The sequence below is a fragment of the Oncorhynchus tshawytscha genome, linkage group LG22 (genome assembly GCF_018296145.1).
Source record: "Oncorhynchus tshawytscha isolate Ot180627B linkage group LG22, Otsh_v2.0, whole genome shotgun sequence".
NCBI lineage: Eukaryota > Metazoa > Chordata > Actinopteri > Salmoniformes > Salmonidae > Oncorhynchus > Oncorhynchus tshawytscha.
The window spans coordinates 23,905,612-23,922,535 of NC_056450.1; the positions used below are offsets into that span (position 1 = coordinate 23,905,612).

Consider the following 16,924-nt stretch of genomic DNA (forward strand, 5'->3'; position numbering starts at 1 on the left):
GCATGTCAGCTAACCCTTCCCCTAACCCTTTTAGCTAACCGTAACCATAACACTTTAACCTAACTCTTAACCTAAACCCTAGCCTATTAGCTAACGTTAGCTGCCTAGCCAACATTAGCTGCTTAGCCAGACGTTAGCTGCTTATGATAGCTACAACAAATTGAAATTTGTAACAAAATACGTTAGGCAAATTTGTAAAATATTGTGTGATTTATAACATATTGTACTAATTACAATTCGGGACATATCATTCTAATTTTAATTCGGAAAATGCACAAAATTGTGACTGATTTACGTACACAATAATACGAAATTCTCTGAGACCAGGTTGCAGCATCTCCTCTATCTCTCCCACGAGGCAGTTAACGATTGATCGTTACTCGTATAGAGCATTCTCAGTCACTCAAAACAGCAATACTTGGCAATTTAACATACATAAAAACTACTATTCAACAATGTGGCGGACGCATGCCCAAACCATTTTTATAATAATAATAATAATAATGTCCTTTTTGCCATTTTGTACCAATGAAGAAGCCAGGTAACGTTACCCCCCCCAACAGTTAACATAGCTAGCTAGCCAGCCAAGTTCAAGCCTCGTCTCTAGGCTAGGCTAATGTTTATTTGTAAATGTATTTTAGCTAAATATGACCTGTCTTTATTATTGATAGCCAAAATGAAAATGGATCTCTCTCGTTTTGCACTACATAGGCTCTTGTTGTACCTTATTATTTTGTAATTCAAAGTCCAGGTTTTCCATGGTCTTCCACACCCAAACAAGATGTCGAAAGGCAGGATCAATCGATTCAAGCGCCATCTGCGGTGAATTTTGATGTTTCTATTCACAGGGAATGTCTTCCGTTGTTTAACCCCTAGCTAGCTAGCTAGCCAACATAAAGTTAACCACCTCAATGTTTCTCATCAGACATTCCTATATTCTGCGAAGAAACGACCAGTTCTGGTTCGAAGTCACTGCGACAATCGCCTGGCCTTGTATATGGGGTGAACCATTTTGCTATTACTAGGATAGCTTGCAACTTTTTCCAACCTTGTTTAGCACAGTGGTTTTCTTGAAAATGTTCCCGCCTCATTTATCATTTCTAATAACAGGAAGTGGATCCTCATTACCAGGGCATTATTTGAGGAATCAGCCACTCCACTCGAATATAAAGGGGCTGGTGTGAGTCTCTGTACAAATTCCCCTCAACCCACCGATGTGTAACTTATCTCTATAATTTGTTATAGTCATGAATTTATAACAAGATTGTGCTCCTACTTTTCAATACACTATCTTTAGCTATTACTGATGTCTTGCCTCATTAATGTTTATTGAAATTCATAACTTCTCATATTTGTAGAAGCTTCAGGGGTCGGTGAGTTCAGCAGCTTTTGTGTTGGACAACCTTGCAATTGTGATCGACGGAAAGTTGTACTTATACTCTCTAACTAAAGGGACATGGACTCCTGCTCAAGGTTTGGAGCATATAACCATGTTCATGCACCTCAAATATCAAGTTTGAATTGAAAATAATGTGCAATGGTTTCCTAATGTCATCTTATAATTTACTTTCTGCTCATTAAAACCATTGTTCTGCAGTGATCATCACAGATCTCTTGTTTCAGGAGTGAAATCCATGGTGTCTACTGTATCTGCACTACAGTGCTGCTTCAGCAAAGACAAGGCCTGCATGGTAAACTCCACAGCTAAATATTTTCTCTCAGCAAACATGTGTGTCACTGTAGTATGTTCAACAGTTGTTTTAGACTACTGTGAATGGCTGTGTGATGTGTTGTGTCTTGGGTTTTTTTGTCAACAGGATGTGAGCTCTTGTGTTCTGCTGTACAATCTGGGGAGTGTTCTTGACGACCAACAGGTCTACATGTCCTCGAATGGAGGCAATTCCTTTTTTAACCTCCCTATGGCCCCCAAGGCAACGGTGAGCTTGGATACTCTGTCAGTCAGTGTCATCTCAAAGTTATTTTACATTTATTTGAAGTTAACCGTAGAAATCAAACTTATGCAAAATCATTGAGGTTCATAGTCCTCAGGTCTAAGCATAAAAAGTCAGCAGCACCCCAAAAGCCAACTCTCATCACTCTCATTTCACAGGAATTTATCATAGGGGTATTCAACATGCCCACTGTGTCAAGCATCGTGGCTATGTTAGCAGACAACCAAAGAAAGGTGAGAGATTGACCACAGCCCTTTCTGAAGTCACCAAATAATCACAGACATGATCAGTGTACCAGCTGTAAAATGTGTGGTAGTTTTCTTTCCGGCACATTTCCGGAAATCGTTCGGTACAGACAGACAATCACCCCATGCGAGACCCACTGTCCAGCATCCATGTGATCCAGCCAGCAGGCATGAGAGGCCACCTCATCATCTGGTCCCCACACATGCTGCTCTACTCACCCAACCATGGTATTACAAAATCACCATCTAAGGGTCCCCTTGCATGATGCTGGATTCTTCTTGTGATATTAGTCCATTTAAAGAAAACCAGTGGGTGACCAAAGAATATTATTTAGTTTCACTGTTCTGACATGTCTTAATGTCTATTTTGGTTTTCAGGCATTGTGATTGTGCCAGTGTACATTATGGGAGAAGAGAATGCCACCCTCCCGCCTCCTAAAGTCACCATTTTACAGGTGGCAACAGGTAATATCTACTTGACATCTATGTGTGTGAGTGTGTGTGCTCACTTCTTCATGTGTCATAAATTAGACTAAAACAATGTCACGACTAAATCACTCAGATGTGTGTGTGTTGTAAATTATACTAAACCAATATGGTACCACTGAATCCTCCCTCTTGTGTATGGTTAGACGACAACGGTGCGATGGCTGTTCTCACCAGCGACGGGGTACTGTATTATGGCAGGGCTGGACTGGAGGCAACTACAGTAAAGGTAAGTATTCAGGATGTATATACTTACCGTACATACAGCATGTAATTAACATGTACTGTTCATATTAAAGGTGCTACATATAGAATGGCTCACCCATGTGGAAGCTAGATGAATTGCAACAACTAGACTGCATTCCAAACAACTCCCCCGCATCCCATTTCCCTGTAACATGGCTATTTTACTTTAATTTTCATCCACATTGAAAATATATTTCACAGCAATTTTGATGGCACAATGTTTCCTTACCCTATTCGGTTGTCAAATATAAAGTCTGCATTTTAGAATGTGATTTTGTATTGGCCCAAAATAATTTTATTGTGTGAAAATAATTATGAAACACTATAATTCCACTATTACTGCAGATATGTTATGGACTCCTCCCGAGTGGCACAGTGGTCTAAGGCACTGTATCGCAGTGCTAGCTGTGCCACTAGAGATTCTGGGTTTGAGTCCAGGCTCAGTTGCAGCTGGCCGCGACCGGGAGACCCATGGGGTGGTGCACAATTGGCCCAGCGTCGTCCGGGTTAGGGCAGGGTTTGGCCAGCAGGGATGTCCTTGTCTCATTGCACACTAGCGACTCCTGTGGTGGGCTGGGCGCAGTGCACGGTCGCCAGGTGCACAGTGTTTCCTCAGACACATTGGTGCGGCTGGCTTCCGGGTTAAGTGGGCATTGTGTCAAGAAGCAGTGCAGCATGTTTGGGTTGTGTTTCGGAGGACGCATGGCTCTCGACCTTCGCCTCTCCCGAGTCTGTACGGGAGTTGCAGCGATGAGACAAGACTGTAACTACCACTTGGATACCACAAAATTGGGGAGAAAACGGGGTAAAAAATAAATTGATAAAATAAATTGATATGTTATGGACATTTTCTGAAATTACAATTCTAAAATTCTACATGTAGCTTTTTTAAGATTAGTAGAGAATGGAAATGTGTCTTTATGCTCACAACCCAACCCCCCAAGACACAATGGGTCAGTCGCAGTGCAGCCCCTCTGGAGCAATTATAGCAGGTTAAGTGCCTTGCTCAAGGGCACAACAACAGCCAGTGGTATCTAGGTGATCCCAGCAACCCTCTGGTTGCTTGCTCACTCCGCACCAGATTTTACAGAGCTGGGATTCAAACGGGCATTTCCCCGGTTGCTGGGCCGCTTGGCTACCTACCACCCCCACAGGCTACCTGCCACCCTCACAATGTTGTGCAACTGCTTTCATTTAGTGCAACTCAATTGCAACTGCTTCAAGTTCTGAAATCCCTTTAGTGGTAGTGAGATCTTCTGAGTCCTGACCAGTGTTGTCATACATACTGTATACACTGTAGGACTGTATATTACACATGTATTATAGGGTGTCCAATCCAAAACACATGTTTTGATCAATGGGTAAAATAATGCTAAATATGCTAATTGTGTAGATACTCCTCTAATAAAACCAATGCTCCAAACCTATGTCTCTATCATTATAAGTTCAAAAGTTATTGCAGTTTTTAGCCTTGTAGGATGGCCAGAAGTATAGTGATTAAGTCAATGGTGGCCAGAGAAAAAAAGTGGCTAAAAATCAGGGAAATTCCATTGCGTCAGCTAGACTGGATGCTGTGCTAGAATTACAGCTAACTGACAGGCTCACAGTTGAACTCGTCGTCTTTCTTCTCAAATCCGGAGGACATAATACAATATAGAGGTAAGATATATATAGATTTTGAGACATGACGTGTAGTATGGTCATAAATACAAAGCAATACACGCTTTTCATATTAATGCAAAATGTCTCTTATTTTTTTTAAATAAATCTGTAAAAAACGAGCGTATCTTTGTGAAATGTCAACAGAGCACTGAGTGTACCGCAAGATCTTTATTTTTAAAGCCTTTTACATTTAATTCAGCTTGTTTTATGCTAATTTTGCTTTTTGCAACCCACGGAAACAACTTTGCAGACGTGTATTAGGTTACGAAATCTGACTTTTTGGATATAATGTAAATGATATGTTAGAGAAAGACCCCACTTAACGAGTCAGAACATGAAGAATCATATTTGTCTTTGTAAAAATGTATTTTATAACATAAGGAAGTGACATTTCATGACCAAAGCGCATTTTCACCCACACTGGGCAGCGTGGGTGAACTCCTTATGTATTATTGTACAAAATGATATCTATGGTCTTGACTGGATAGATAAGTCCACTGTCAGTAACAGAGAGCTGTCCTGTATTATAATCTATTGTACTATCCTGTGTCTGCCTGCCTGTTTCAGTTTGCGTCTGTCATTGACCTGTCCAAGGACAACCTGATGCTGTTCAGTGACTATGGGGACCTGATGATGATCCAAGCCCGTGAGGACCTGCTGCTTATAGGGGTGGACTTTGACCATAAGGTTATCATTGTCCAGCAGGAGCTAACACGTACCACACCACCCGTTCAGTCCTGCCCAGTGAGTGAAGACAAACTACATGACAAATGACGCATCACATTCTCTATGTAGAGAGACAAAACAAATGTCAAATCTGCAAATTACACCCTATTCCCCAACATACAGTACCAGAGATCTTTCTGCCGTAGATACCCCTGGGCGGGCTGTCTAAGCCTTTTTTGGGGGGGAGTCCTAAGTCCAAACTGGGAAAAATTAATTGAAATACATTTTTGGGATGGAAAAACACCTTCAGTGTAAACTTAAACGACTTAAACCAAATATAAAGTATGTAGAAAAGATAATGGACCTATATATTTTTTTAAATAATATGATCTTTGAGAACTAATAATCACCACGATAAAAGCTAAACAGTCAGGGGAATTGAGAATTCCAAAAACAATTAATTTAACAGTAAAGATTTTGTTATTATGCGGACTCTCCTTCACTCTCCTTCACTGCAGCCGAGGTGAGTAAGACATTTAAACGTGTTAACCCTCGCAAGGCTGCAGGCCCAGACGGCATCCCCAGCCGCGCCCTCAGAGCATGCGCAGACCAGCTGGCCGGTGTGTTTACGGACATATTCAATCAATCCCTATACCAGTCTGCTGTTCCCACATGCTTCAAGAGGGCCACCATTGTTCCTGTACAAGCATTTCGCTACACTCGCATTAACATCTGCTAACCATGTGTATGTGACAAATAAAATTTGATTTAATTTGACTTGATTTATTAAGTTTGAGCAACAGAACACAGCATTAGCCATGTCAAAATGCATAGAATACCTGGATATTAGCTTTGAAACTACAAAATGTTGTCTTTGCTCCATGGCAAAATGTGTACAATTGCAGGAAATTAACTTTAAAACAGATTTTTCTAGATCTCAGATCCATGGAGAAAAGCAAAAATTGTTATAAACCCCCCCACCCCACCAAAATGGGGATCTCAAAAATGTTATCCAAAATTCGGCAGCAGCTACCGTTCCCATTGCCACGCCCTCTGCCACCCCTCCGATCCAGAAAAAAAAACCTGGTTACATTACCAGCAAACTATTTTAATCAGATTAAAGATACTTTACAAAAACTAGATTACTTCTTAGATTACTTTTCAATTAAGAAAGGATGTTTGAGATAAAAAATATATATATAAATTATGACAGCCTTAGCCATAGCAAAGTGCATAGAATTACAGGAAATTAGGTAAACAATATATATATTTCGCTCAGCTCCGTGGCATAGTATGTAGCATCATAGAAAATTTGTTTTAAAATTGCAAGGTGTCACTATAGAGCCGGGTTCGATCCCGGGCTGTGTCGCAGCCGGCGCGACCGGGAGACCCATGAGGCAGCACACAATTGGCCCAGCGTCGTCCGGGGGAGGGTTTGGCTGGCTGGGATGTTCTTGTCCCATTGTGCTCTAGCGACTCGTTATGGTTATGGTGGCCTGGTGCATGCACGCTGACTTCGGTCGCCAGCTGTACGGTGTTTCCTCTGACACATTGGTGCGGCTGGTTTCCGGGTTAAGCGAGCAGTGTGTCAGGAAGCAATGAATATTAAGGCTATACGCACTACATGTTACACACATAGGCTCCTGTTTCGGAGGACGCATGGCTCTCGATCTTTGCCTCTCTTGAGTCCGTTCAGGAGTTGCAGCAATGGGACAAGACTGTAACTACCAATTGGATATCACGAAAAAAGTGGTACCAAAAAATATATAGAACATTTCTCAGCTCCATGGATAAACGTGTAGAATTGCAGGAAATTGATGGGCCGACCGCACCCATAGCCACGCCCACCACCTAAACCCCTTTTTAATCCAGAAGAAAACATGAGTACATAGAGAATAATGTGTCATCTGAGACGTAGGCATTATTCTCTTCTCACTCCAGGTGGAGCAGTTCCACAGCACGTTTGCAGGGGAGCTCTTCTACATCGACATGGGCAGCACCGTCCACCTGTCTGCTGTCTACATCCCATCACCTCTTTGCAAATTCTTCCCCCTGGTAAGAGGTTCATAAACTTCTGAGACAGCTCCATAGCACCAGGCTGTACTAAATTCTACACGGACTTCAGGTTACGGAAAAAAAGAAAGTATGGGAACTGTAAAAATATCTGAACATTATGAAGTGGATATGAACACACACGTACTCATTTACATGCTCGCTTACACATACAGACTTATACACACACACACACCTGATCTCGCTCTCTTCTCTCAATCTCTCTATTTTCTCTTCTCTCCCTCTATTGTCAAGAACTGTTTTATAATTTAATGTGTTTATTGTTTGTCTATCTTTTTTATGTATTTGTCTACAAGTTTATATACGTTTACAACAAGCAAGGGGAATATATCAGAATAGGTGCATTGGGGAATAATAAGGTATTGTATGGAATACATTTGTACTGTAGTGAAGTCGTCTCTAGAGTAATGCAAGGTCTCTTTCATGATCATGTGAAACGTCAGTTGCTATGGAAATGCTGGGATGTGTTTTTCAATGATGTTAAAGATAATTATGATGCAACTATGAGGGTGATACGATATGGATTACAATTATCATCATGAATATTAAGGCTATACGCACTACATGTTACACACATAGACACTCAACCATGAAAATTCTGCGGAGTTATTATTTATTTGGACATCACACATTATAGTCTTACTCTTATACAGACATTGTACACACTCTCAATAAATCACATGCAATATCATACACATCAACCTACTCAGATTTTCTACACACATAATATCTTGTCTCAATTTTCTAACGTGTGGCATTGGCTCACAGGCAAACAGGCAAGGGATTAAAACAAATATACTGCTCGAACCTATTTCTTGAATTCTAAATATCAGACATTTGAAAGCTCTAGTTTTGACCGTCATAATACCTCTGATGGCAGTAACTTTAGAAGCACTAATTATGGTCAATTTAGACTGAGAATAGTATCTAGTTATGGTAAGGGGTGAAATAAGTATAGCCAGTTATAATTGTAACGATTTAGCAGATTATAAAAAAAGATCAGTCTTTACATGGCTAAAAGAAAAGGAATATAGCATATACTGTTTACAGGAAACTCACTCTACATCCTTAGATGAAGTTGCGTGGCAAAAGGAATGGGGTGGTGAATTTTTTTCTGTCATGGACAAAGGAACTCAAAAGGTGTGATGATATTAATTAACAAAAATTTCAATCTGAATGTGAAAATAGTCAATAATGATGCGCAAGGAAGGTGGATCCTTTTGAATATGAAAGTGGACGAAAAGAGATTTGGCTCTTTAATCTATATGGTCCAAATCAGGATGATCCACACTTCTTTGAACACATTTCTAACAATTTATTGAACTTACAGGCAACAAATGATCAAATCATTATGGTAGGAGACTATAACACACTGTTAAATACTTAAAATACTTCAAAATACTTCAAATACTTCAATGTAAAGGTAATCACTCTACAAACTATCATCACCGTGCCCTTAAGGAAATCACGAATATTATGGACACATTAAAAATAGTGGGTATTGGGAGACTAAAAAACCCTTACCTAGTGAGATATACATGGAGGAGACTTGATCAAGCTAGTCGTCTTGACTACTTTCTTGTCTCTTTCTCTCTTGCATAAAAGGTTAAAAAAGTTTTAATAGAGGCCTCCCGGGTGGCGCAGTGGTTAAGGGCACTGTACTGCAGCGCCAGCTGTGCCACCAGAGACTCTGGGTTCGTGCCCAGGCTATGTCGTAACCGGCGTAACCGTAACCGGGAGGTCCATGGGGCGACGCACAATTGGCCTAGCGTCGTCCGGGTTAGGGAGGGTTTGGCCGGTAGGGATATCCTTGTCTCATCAACCTCCGTCTCTCCCGAGCCCGTACGGGAGTTGTAGCGAAGATAGTAGCTACTAACAATTGGATACCACGAAATTGGGAGAAAAAGGGGTATAAAAAAAAGTTTTAATAGGAGATAGAATTAGATTAGAAATAGATTTTCCACGTGGACGGGGATATTAGAAATGTAATCTAAGTTTACTGGAGGACAACTTATTTTTTAACTAAGACAAAATAATTTATAACTGAATTTTTCCATTATAATATAGGTTCAGCAAATCCCCTTATTGTTTGGGATACCTTTAAATGTTCAATTCAATATTCATCAATAATAAAAATGTAAAAAGCAGTTTCTTGCTAAAGAGACAAGACTAACAAGGGAAATCCATGAACTTACAACACAGGTAGACAACAATAAAAACGATACTACAGAGATACAAAATAAGTTAGAAGAAAAAAAAGAACCTGAGGAACTTATTCAAGAACGATCTAATGTAATCTATTACAAAAATAAAGCAAACTGGGTGGAATATGGAGAAAAATGCACAACATTTTTCCGGAATCTCCAGTACAGGAACACTAACAAAAATAATTTGCAGAAACTCGTTACTGAAGACGGAGTCATCTATGATTCTCCAACTTATATTTTATAAGAGGAAGCTAATTATTTTAGGCAGGTGTTCTCTTTTCCATCTTTTCCTCTCCCACTAAATGAAGATGACAATAAGATAATATAATATAATCATATTAAAAAAATGGAAAATTAACAAATGTACAGAAAGATCAGTGCGAAGGCCAAATTACATAGGAAAAACGTTTTGAGGCTATTAAATCTTTTACGTCTGGAAAAACTCCAGGGCTTGATGGCATACCGGTAGAGGTAAATCAAGCCTTTTTAATATACTAAAAGCTCCATTGTTAGACTGTTTTAACTACTCCTGTAGAAATGGTAGTCTGTCAGGTACTCAGCAGGAAGGTCTGGTTTTTCTATTATTAAAACAAGACCCAGATGGCAAATATAAAAAACTGGAGGCCCTTTACACTTCAATGTTGTGATGCAAAAATACTAGTGAAATGCATAGCAGTCAGAATTAAAAGGATTTTACCAGGTATTGTTCATCCTGATCAGGTTTTTTACGTGGACGATACATTGGAGATAAAATACGACAACTACTAGAAATAATTGCGCATCATGAAACATATAAGAAGCCAGGCCTGGTATTTATAGCAGATTTTGAAAATGCATTTGATAAAATAAGACTGGATTTTATTTATAAACACCTGGAATTTTTCAATTTCGGTAATTCTCTTATAAAATGGGTAAAAGTAATGTATAGCAAAAAAATAGTGTAAAATAGTAAATAACGGCTACTTCTCAGAGAGTTTGGAATTGTCAAGAGGAGTTAAACAAGGGTGTCCGCTGTCACCATATCTATTCATTATCGAAATGCTAGCTATTAAAATCAGATCCAATAACAACATTAGAAGATTAGAAATCCAATGCATTAAAACAAAGGTGTCCATGTATGCCGATGACTCAAGTTTTATATTATGTCCGTAAGCTAGATCCCTGCAATATCTCATTGAAGATCTAGATAACCTTTCTGTGAACAATGTTACGTATTGGATCTTTAAAAAATACAACTTTTACATTACCCTGCAGTTTACCTATAAAATGGGCTGATGGTGAAGTAGACATACTTGGTATTTATATCACAAAATATATAAATAAGCTCTCCACAATGAATTTCAATAGAAAACTTGTAAACATTGACAAGATCCTGCAACCATGGATGGGTAAATACCTGTCTATTTTTGGAAAAATTGCCCTGATTGACTCCTTAGTCATATCTCAGTTTACTCACTTACTTATGGCGCTGCCTACTCCTGATAATTCGTTTTTCAAATCATTTGATCAAAAATATTTAGCTTTATCTGGGACGCTAAACCGGATAAAATAAAACGTGCCTATCTATATAATGAATATGAATTGGGTGGGTTGAGATTTTAAATATAAAAGCCCTAAACCTCTCTAAAAGCTTCACTTATTCAAAAGTTTTACTTGAACCCTAAATGGTAGATTACTTTGAAAAGTTCATCCATTGTTTAAAAATAGCTTTTTTGCGTTTCTCATTTTCGATTAATTGAAAATGATACTTTTTTCAAAGTATCTCACTTTTTCAAACAAGCATTGCAGAGCTGGCTACAGTTTCAATTTCATCTCCCTGAAAAGATAAAACAAATATTACAACAGATATTATGGCTGAACTCAAATGTGCTGGTTGATAAAATACCTGTATTTATGAGAGATGTTTGGATAGGGTATTTTGTTCTTAAATGATATTGTAAATTGGAATGGTAGATTTATGTCTTTCATGGAGTTATCAGAATTGTACGGAAAGGTCTACTCAATCCAAGAGTTACAACCAATTTTTTACAGCATTCCCCCCAAAATGAAGGAGGCAGGTGGCAGCGGGAGGAGGTACGGAACTGGTCTGTCTGCCCAATATAAAGGATCAAAATGGGCGGAGGAATAAAAATAGCATAAATAGGAAAGTATACCCGTTTCATTTATAGTAGTTGGGAAGAGATTTTTGATGTACCGATTCCATGGTACAGGGTGTGTGAGTTGATATATAAAACAATGCAAGATTCAAGACATTGTGCTTTTCAGCTAAAATTAGTATAAGGAATTCTTGCCACCAACAAAATGTTGAATATTTGGGCATAAAATCATTGAAGGTCTGCAGAGTTTGTTGTGAGGATACAGAATCAATAGACCATTTATTTTGGTATTGCCCTCAGGTAGCCTGTTTCTGGTCTCAGGTTCAGGAATGGCTGAAAATGCATAGCATTGATCTAAAAATTGACCCTAAAAATAGTACTGTTAGGAGATCTGGAGAGCCCGGGTCAGTCAATTTCTAATATACTAATACTCTTAGTAGAAGTATTTATCGTCAACTCGCAATCTCTGGATTCTATTCAATTGGATAGATTGAAATTGTACGTTAAACATCACAGCATAGTTGAAAGATATGTGTTGCGTAGAAACCCGATGTGGTCGTAGCAGAGATAGATGGGATGGGCTGAGGGAAACTGAGGGTTGGGATGTGGAATTGGAGACAAGTGGGAGTGGAGTTGCTGTGCGGGAGATAGAATGATGATCAAAGATAAAAGTATATAAAATAAAGTCAAAGTAAAACATAATAAAAAGTAAGTTTGAATGACACTGAGGGGCAGTGTTTTTACAGCTAATGCCGGATTTGCCCTGAGGCTGATGCTGTGCAGGTGTTTGTACACGTACATATACACACACTCTCATTCAAATAAACGCATACAAGAACACACACATACAGTGGGGAGAACAAGTATTTGATACACTGCCAATTTTGCAGGTTTTCCTACTTACAAAGCATGTAGAGGTCTGTAATTTTTATCATAGGTACACTTCAACTGTGAGAGACGGAATCTAAAACAAAAATCCAGAAAATCACATTGTATGATTTTTAAGTAATTAATTTGCATTCTAATAGTGCCAGACATGCACACAAACATATACAGTTGGCATTGCTGTTCTGATTTTAGTTGTCCTTGTTTTAAATTATTATTATTTATTTTTTTGCATTGTTGTTTGCTGTTTTCTTCTGTCTTTTTCTTTTTTTTCTTTAGTTCATTCTCTTGGTTGTTGGTGCATTGGGGGTTCTTGGGGGTGGGGAATGGAATAAATAAAAAATTGACCTGGTGGGAATTTCTTTTTTCTTGGGGGGGGGCTGTGGGAGGGGTCTTGAATGGTTGAGAGACTGCTATTGGGGAACTGTGGGGGGATCTTGCAGGGTTCGGGTTCATGTTTTTTGGCCTGGTGGGAGTTCTGTCAAGGTGCTCTTGAGCAGGGCATTCACTCTGGATGCTTCTGTGTGTCGCACTGAATGGGAGTGTTGGATGACTGGTATGATGTAGTTGTTGAGCGGCTTCACTGCAAGTATATTGTTTTGTTATATTGTTATGTTTTGAATATTTAATTTTTTTAAATAAAAAAATCTAACTTCACCGTGGATTTCCCAGTATTCTGGTCCCAGATCTGTGCTACTGTTGTCATGCAAATACAATGAATGAATCTGAACTGTGTCCTTGTTCTCCTCTTGTGTGTGACCAGGTGACAGTTACAGAGTCTAAGCTTCTGTCCTTAGATGAGAAGTGTGTAGAGGACGGCATTACTACGGAGGGCACCAAGAAATACCGCCTGGTACAACTGAATCACTAGACCAGGGGTGTCACACTCATTTTGCCCTGGGGGCCACATTCTGTCTTCAAAGAGGTCTGGAGGGCCGCACTGAAAATGTGTTATATTTCCTCGCTATCAAAATTGGCAAAAAATTGTCCTCTATCAATCATTTTTAGAATTTCCTATGCTCCCTGACTGTCTAGCTTTCAATTCGGTGCTGGACACAGTTTTATACGGTGCTGGACACAGTTTTATACGGTGCTGGACACAGTTTTATACGGTGCTGGACACAGTATAAAATGTGGCACGGGCGGTGGGGGGGAGTGTTTCCATTTCTAACATACTGTATTTTGAATGGCAGGACATTGAACTGAAGCAGTTGTTCTTTATGGAGGCAGCAGACGGAACCCTGAAGCCAAGGTAAGAATGCATTCTCAAATGTTCAGTAGATGGCAAATTGGCAAGGAGTTTTAGCTGGTGAGGGCAGTAGTCTCCAGCAGAGGACAGTGGTCTCTCCAGCAGAGGGTGCTGTTTGTTCCTGTTGCTGACGTGTAGTGTTTTCTATGGGTCAGTTCCAGTCTACGTAAAGGCAGCCTCTCCACAGTGGCAGTAGACCTGATGGGAAGAAACGTGTCCTGCAAAGACTTCAACCCCCTGGTCAGAAACACAGCCCTCTAACAGTCACAACAATGTGTATGAGTTAACATCAAAGGGACATGTTAGTTTGTCCTCACGGTTTACAGAAAAGGCTATGGCCCTCCAGTGTGGCATTACGTAGCTACTATTATATTAACATTGTTTGTTGTTCTTTTTCCCGTTTTAGAAAGCTCACATTCTCATTGGATGCCCTCCTGGAAAGCATACCCGAGTTCTTAAGTGAGGGATAAATTCTCATGCCGTATTCCCTATTTTCAAAACATTTCTGAAATATTCTACTGTAAGATCTGAGTGTCCAAACTCATTGGTTCTTTATGTCATTATTGTTTTTGCCACAGGGACATAACCACTTGCACTAAAGGCACGTTCACTCAAGAGCAGCTTCAGGACAACTTCTCTTACGTCATCCCCAAGTAGGTTCTGCGGACGGGGCTGTGACACACAGAGCACTGCTGGATCTAGATTTTAGACTATCATGGTTCATAGAGATGTTTAATCAACATATGATCTGTTCTATAAAAATATGCTTGTAATGCCAAAGTAGAGTATTGTACTTTACCATTCGTGGAACATAAAAGGTAGATTCAGCTAAATAACGTTGCCACGAGCAGCAGCGCAGATATTGCGATGAGCAAGATGCAAGACTTTGCTCCCACATGTTCACACACAGTATCTGCGCATGTGCATGCGTTCGCGTCACGCTGTTAGAGCGTTGGAGGTATGGGACCAAAACTGGGGGAGTTTAGCGTTACGCTTAGTTGTTGCGGAAATTGACCCCCTATGCTGTTTACTTGGGTGCACCTACGTCATATCGCTGAGTCTACCTTTAAGCCTTGCCCCAAGTAAGGTATCACAGAGTTCTAAGAAGGATATTATTATATATTATATATATTTGTGTCATGTCAGTTAAAACGACTAGTATTCCTCTCATTATCCTCTTCCTCCTTCATCTCCTTCTCTGAGAGCTGTGTATGACCCTCAGCACCTGTTCCGGCCTGGCTCTGCCTCCAGTGACCTGCACATCTCCTACAGCATCACAGACTACTTCTGCCCCTTACTGGTCTATCACGACACCCCCTGGATACCCTCCCTGGAGCTGTGAGTGACCCACAAAACCCACAAAATACACACATGGGCAACCCCTTAACAGCTGTTACTGAAGAACGTTCAGTGTAAGAAACCTGTCGTCTCTGTGAAGTGGAGTTCAGACAGACCCTTGATATAACTACATGACACACACACAAAGACCATAGAACATCATGGCACTCCATCACAGAGCAACAATGCCAGTGCCAACCCACCACACAGCCTTTTCTAGAGCAGGTGAACATGGCATGCATAACTACCAGTACCTCCAAACTCGCCCTGACCCTTTGCAGCTGGAACGGTAATGAGTTTGTGGAGCAGGTGAGCGCTGACTTTGTGCTGTTCGAAGTGAACGGCATGTATAACTACCAGTACCTCCAGTCGGTCGAGGAGGCCAAGTGCGTCTCCCAGCCCCAGAACTGGACCTCTCTGCTGAGCCAGCAGAAATATCAACCTAACCCAAACACTGCCTGGACCAGGAATGTATGTACACATTCTAGAACAATTCAATTGAATTCATACTTTATCACTAGTCAATAATGGTTGATAGGAATTTGTTAACACAGCACTGTAGACTAGAGGCTCCTTGCACTGTAACCATAATCATATAGCCTGTATCCTGAGGGTGGAACTTATCTAGCTCTATTTACAACAATGTAATTTAATATTCCTCAAACATATTCATAAACTTATCAAATGTCGATACATTACCCTTGTCCTCTCATTAAGATTGCATACATTCATCCCTCTGCTTGATTTGTACCTGGCTACCGAGCATAATTTCTCAGTGGGGTTTATCTTTCTCCTCTTCCTGGTTAAGAATTATAAGAGCTGCAAGGATTCTGATGGTCCGCCCCTCACTGACCCAGAAGCCCAGTATCAGGTCCTCAACATGGGCACAAGAAACAGAGTCTTGTTTCCCAACTACAACGGGATGTACGTGTTCAGAGTCATAGTGGTGGATCCTAGCTACAGGTCAGTGTGGACTAGGAGGCTAAACAGCCTTTCAGGAGGGCGTTTAGTTACCAGGCTGTATAGCACATCAACTGAAGGTTGAACACGGTAGTTGAATACTTTCATATCATTTTGGAAAAGACCCATAATACATAGCCAGTACATACATACATATTCTATAGTACACATTAAAACTGGATTTTCATTGATCTTGTAATATTTCTGATGATATTGACTGTCTCTGTGTTTCTGCAGCTACTGCATGCTGACCACTACGTTCAGTGTGTATGTGTATGGGGCGTTCCCTCCTCACCCTCTGCCCTCTTGTGTGGCACTGGGCATCTTCCTGGCCATCTTTGTGGTCCTGCTGCTCATCGGCTTTTTCTTAAGCAAGCGGAATTACAAAAAATAGGATGGACACACAAACACATACACACACACACACACACACACAATACATCCCAAAACAGGAAATGCATGGGTTGACAGTGCGATCCTGGTTCTATGAAATCACAAGGTTGAACACCTGTCTCTGTTTAGATGTTTGTTGTCAGGCACCAGGGTCCCACTCAAAAGTATTGTTGTCATTGTTCATGGATGAACACCTCTGTGTGTTGACACTTAGGGAAAACACACGCATGTCCTCTGTGCAGCGTGAAATGTGATGAGCTGTTCAGGATGTTCTCTGCCAGTCACTGATCCCTGTCTTGCCTTTTGTTATGTTTTTAATTGATTTTCTTTATTTTGATGTATTCCTTGTTTTGTTTGATGAAAATGAAACGTTTTGAGAAATAAAGAAAAATGTTTTTAGTCATTATTTCATCATAGTGTAGGTTCTTGATTTCAAAGTTTAATCGATGGAAAATCTGTCAATGCA

The 16,924-nt window shown here is 40.2% G+C and overlaps 1 protein-coding gene across 5 annotated transcripts; it reads left to right on the plus strand.

Moving 5' to 3' along the window:
• The first annotated feature begins 318 nt into the window (after positions 1-318).
• LOC112222125 (cation channel sperm-associated protein subunit delta) lies at positions 319-16,864 on the plus strand. Of its 5 annotated transcripts, none has more exons than XM_042303957.1 (22): positions 321-541; positions 752-822; positions 926-1,002; positions 1,111-1,180; positions 1,359-1,473; positions 1,624-1,691; positions 1,818-1,937; positions 2,111-2,185; positions 2,269-2,425; positions 2,576-2,662; positions 2,830-2,912; positions 5,159-5,335; positions 7,199-7,312; positions 13,282-13,371; positions 13,712-13,770; positions 13,923-14,007; positions 14,174-14,226; positions 14,346-14,420; positions 14,971-15,105; positions 15,387-15,576; positions 15,914-16,068; positions 16,303-16,864. In XM_042303957.1, exons 1-22 carry the CDS (start codon positions 529-531, stop codon positions 16,457-16,459), a joined length of 2,226 nt encoding a protein of 741 aa, XP_042159891.1. In that variant the 5' UTR covers positions 321-528; the 3' UTR covers positions 16,460-16,864. The 5 variants fall into 5 exon arrangements, with proteins under 5 accessions (XP_042159894.1, XP_042159893.1, XP_042159892.1 ...); XM_024384752.2 differs by having other exon boundaries at positions 322-541; positions 747-822; XM_042303958.1 differs by lacking the exon at positions 15,387-15,576 and having other exon boundaries at positions 320-541; positions 747-822; positions 16,303-16,443.
• The last annotated feature ends 60 nt before the right edge of the window (positions 16,865-16,924 follow it).

Coding starts and splice junctions, on each gene's coding strand:
- LOC112222125 (XM_024384752.2), top strand. CDS start 456: ATGTGGCGGACGCATGCCCAAACCATTTTTATAATAATAATAATAATA. Junction 1,692..1,817: donor GCAAAGACAAGGCCTGCATG/GTAAACTCCACA, acceptor TTTTGTCAACAG/GATGTGAGCTCTTGTGTTCT. Junction 13,372..13,711: donor GCACCAAGAAATACCGCCTG/GTACAACTGAAT, acceptor TTTGAATGGCAG/GACATTGAACTGAAGCAGTT.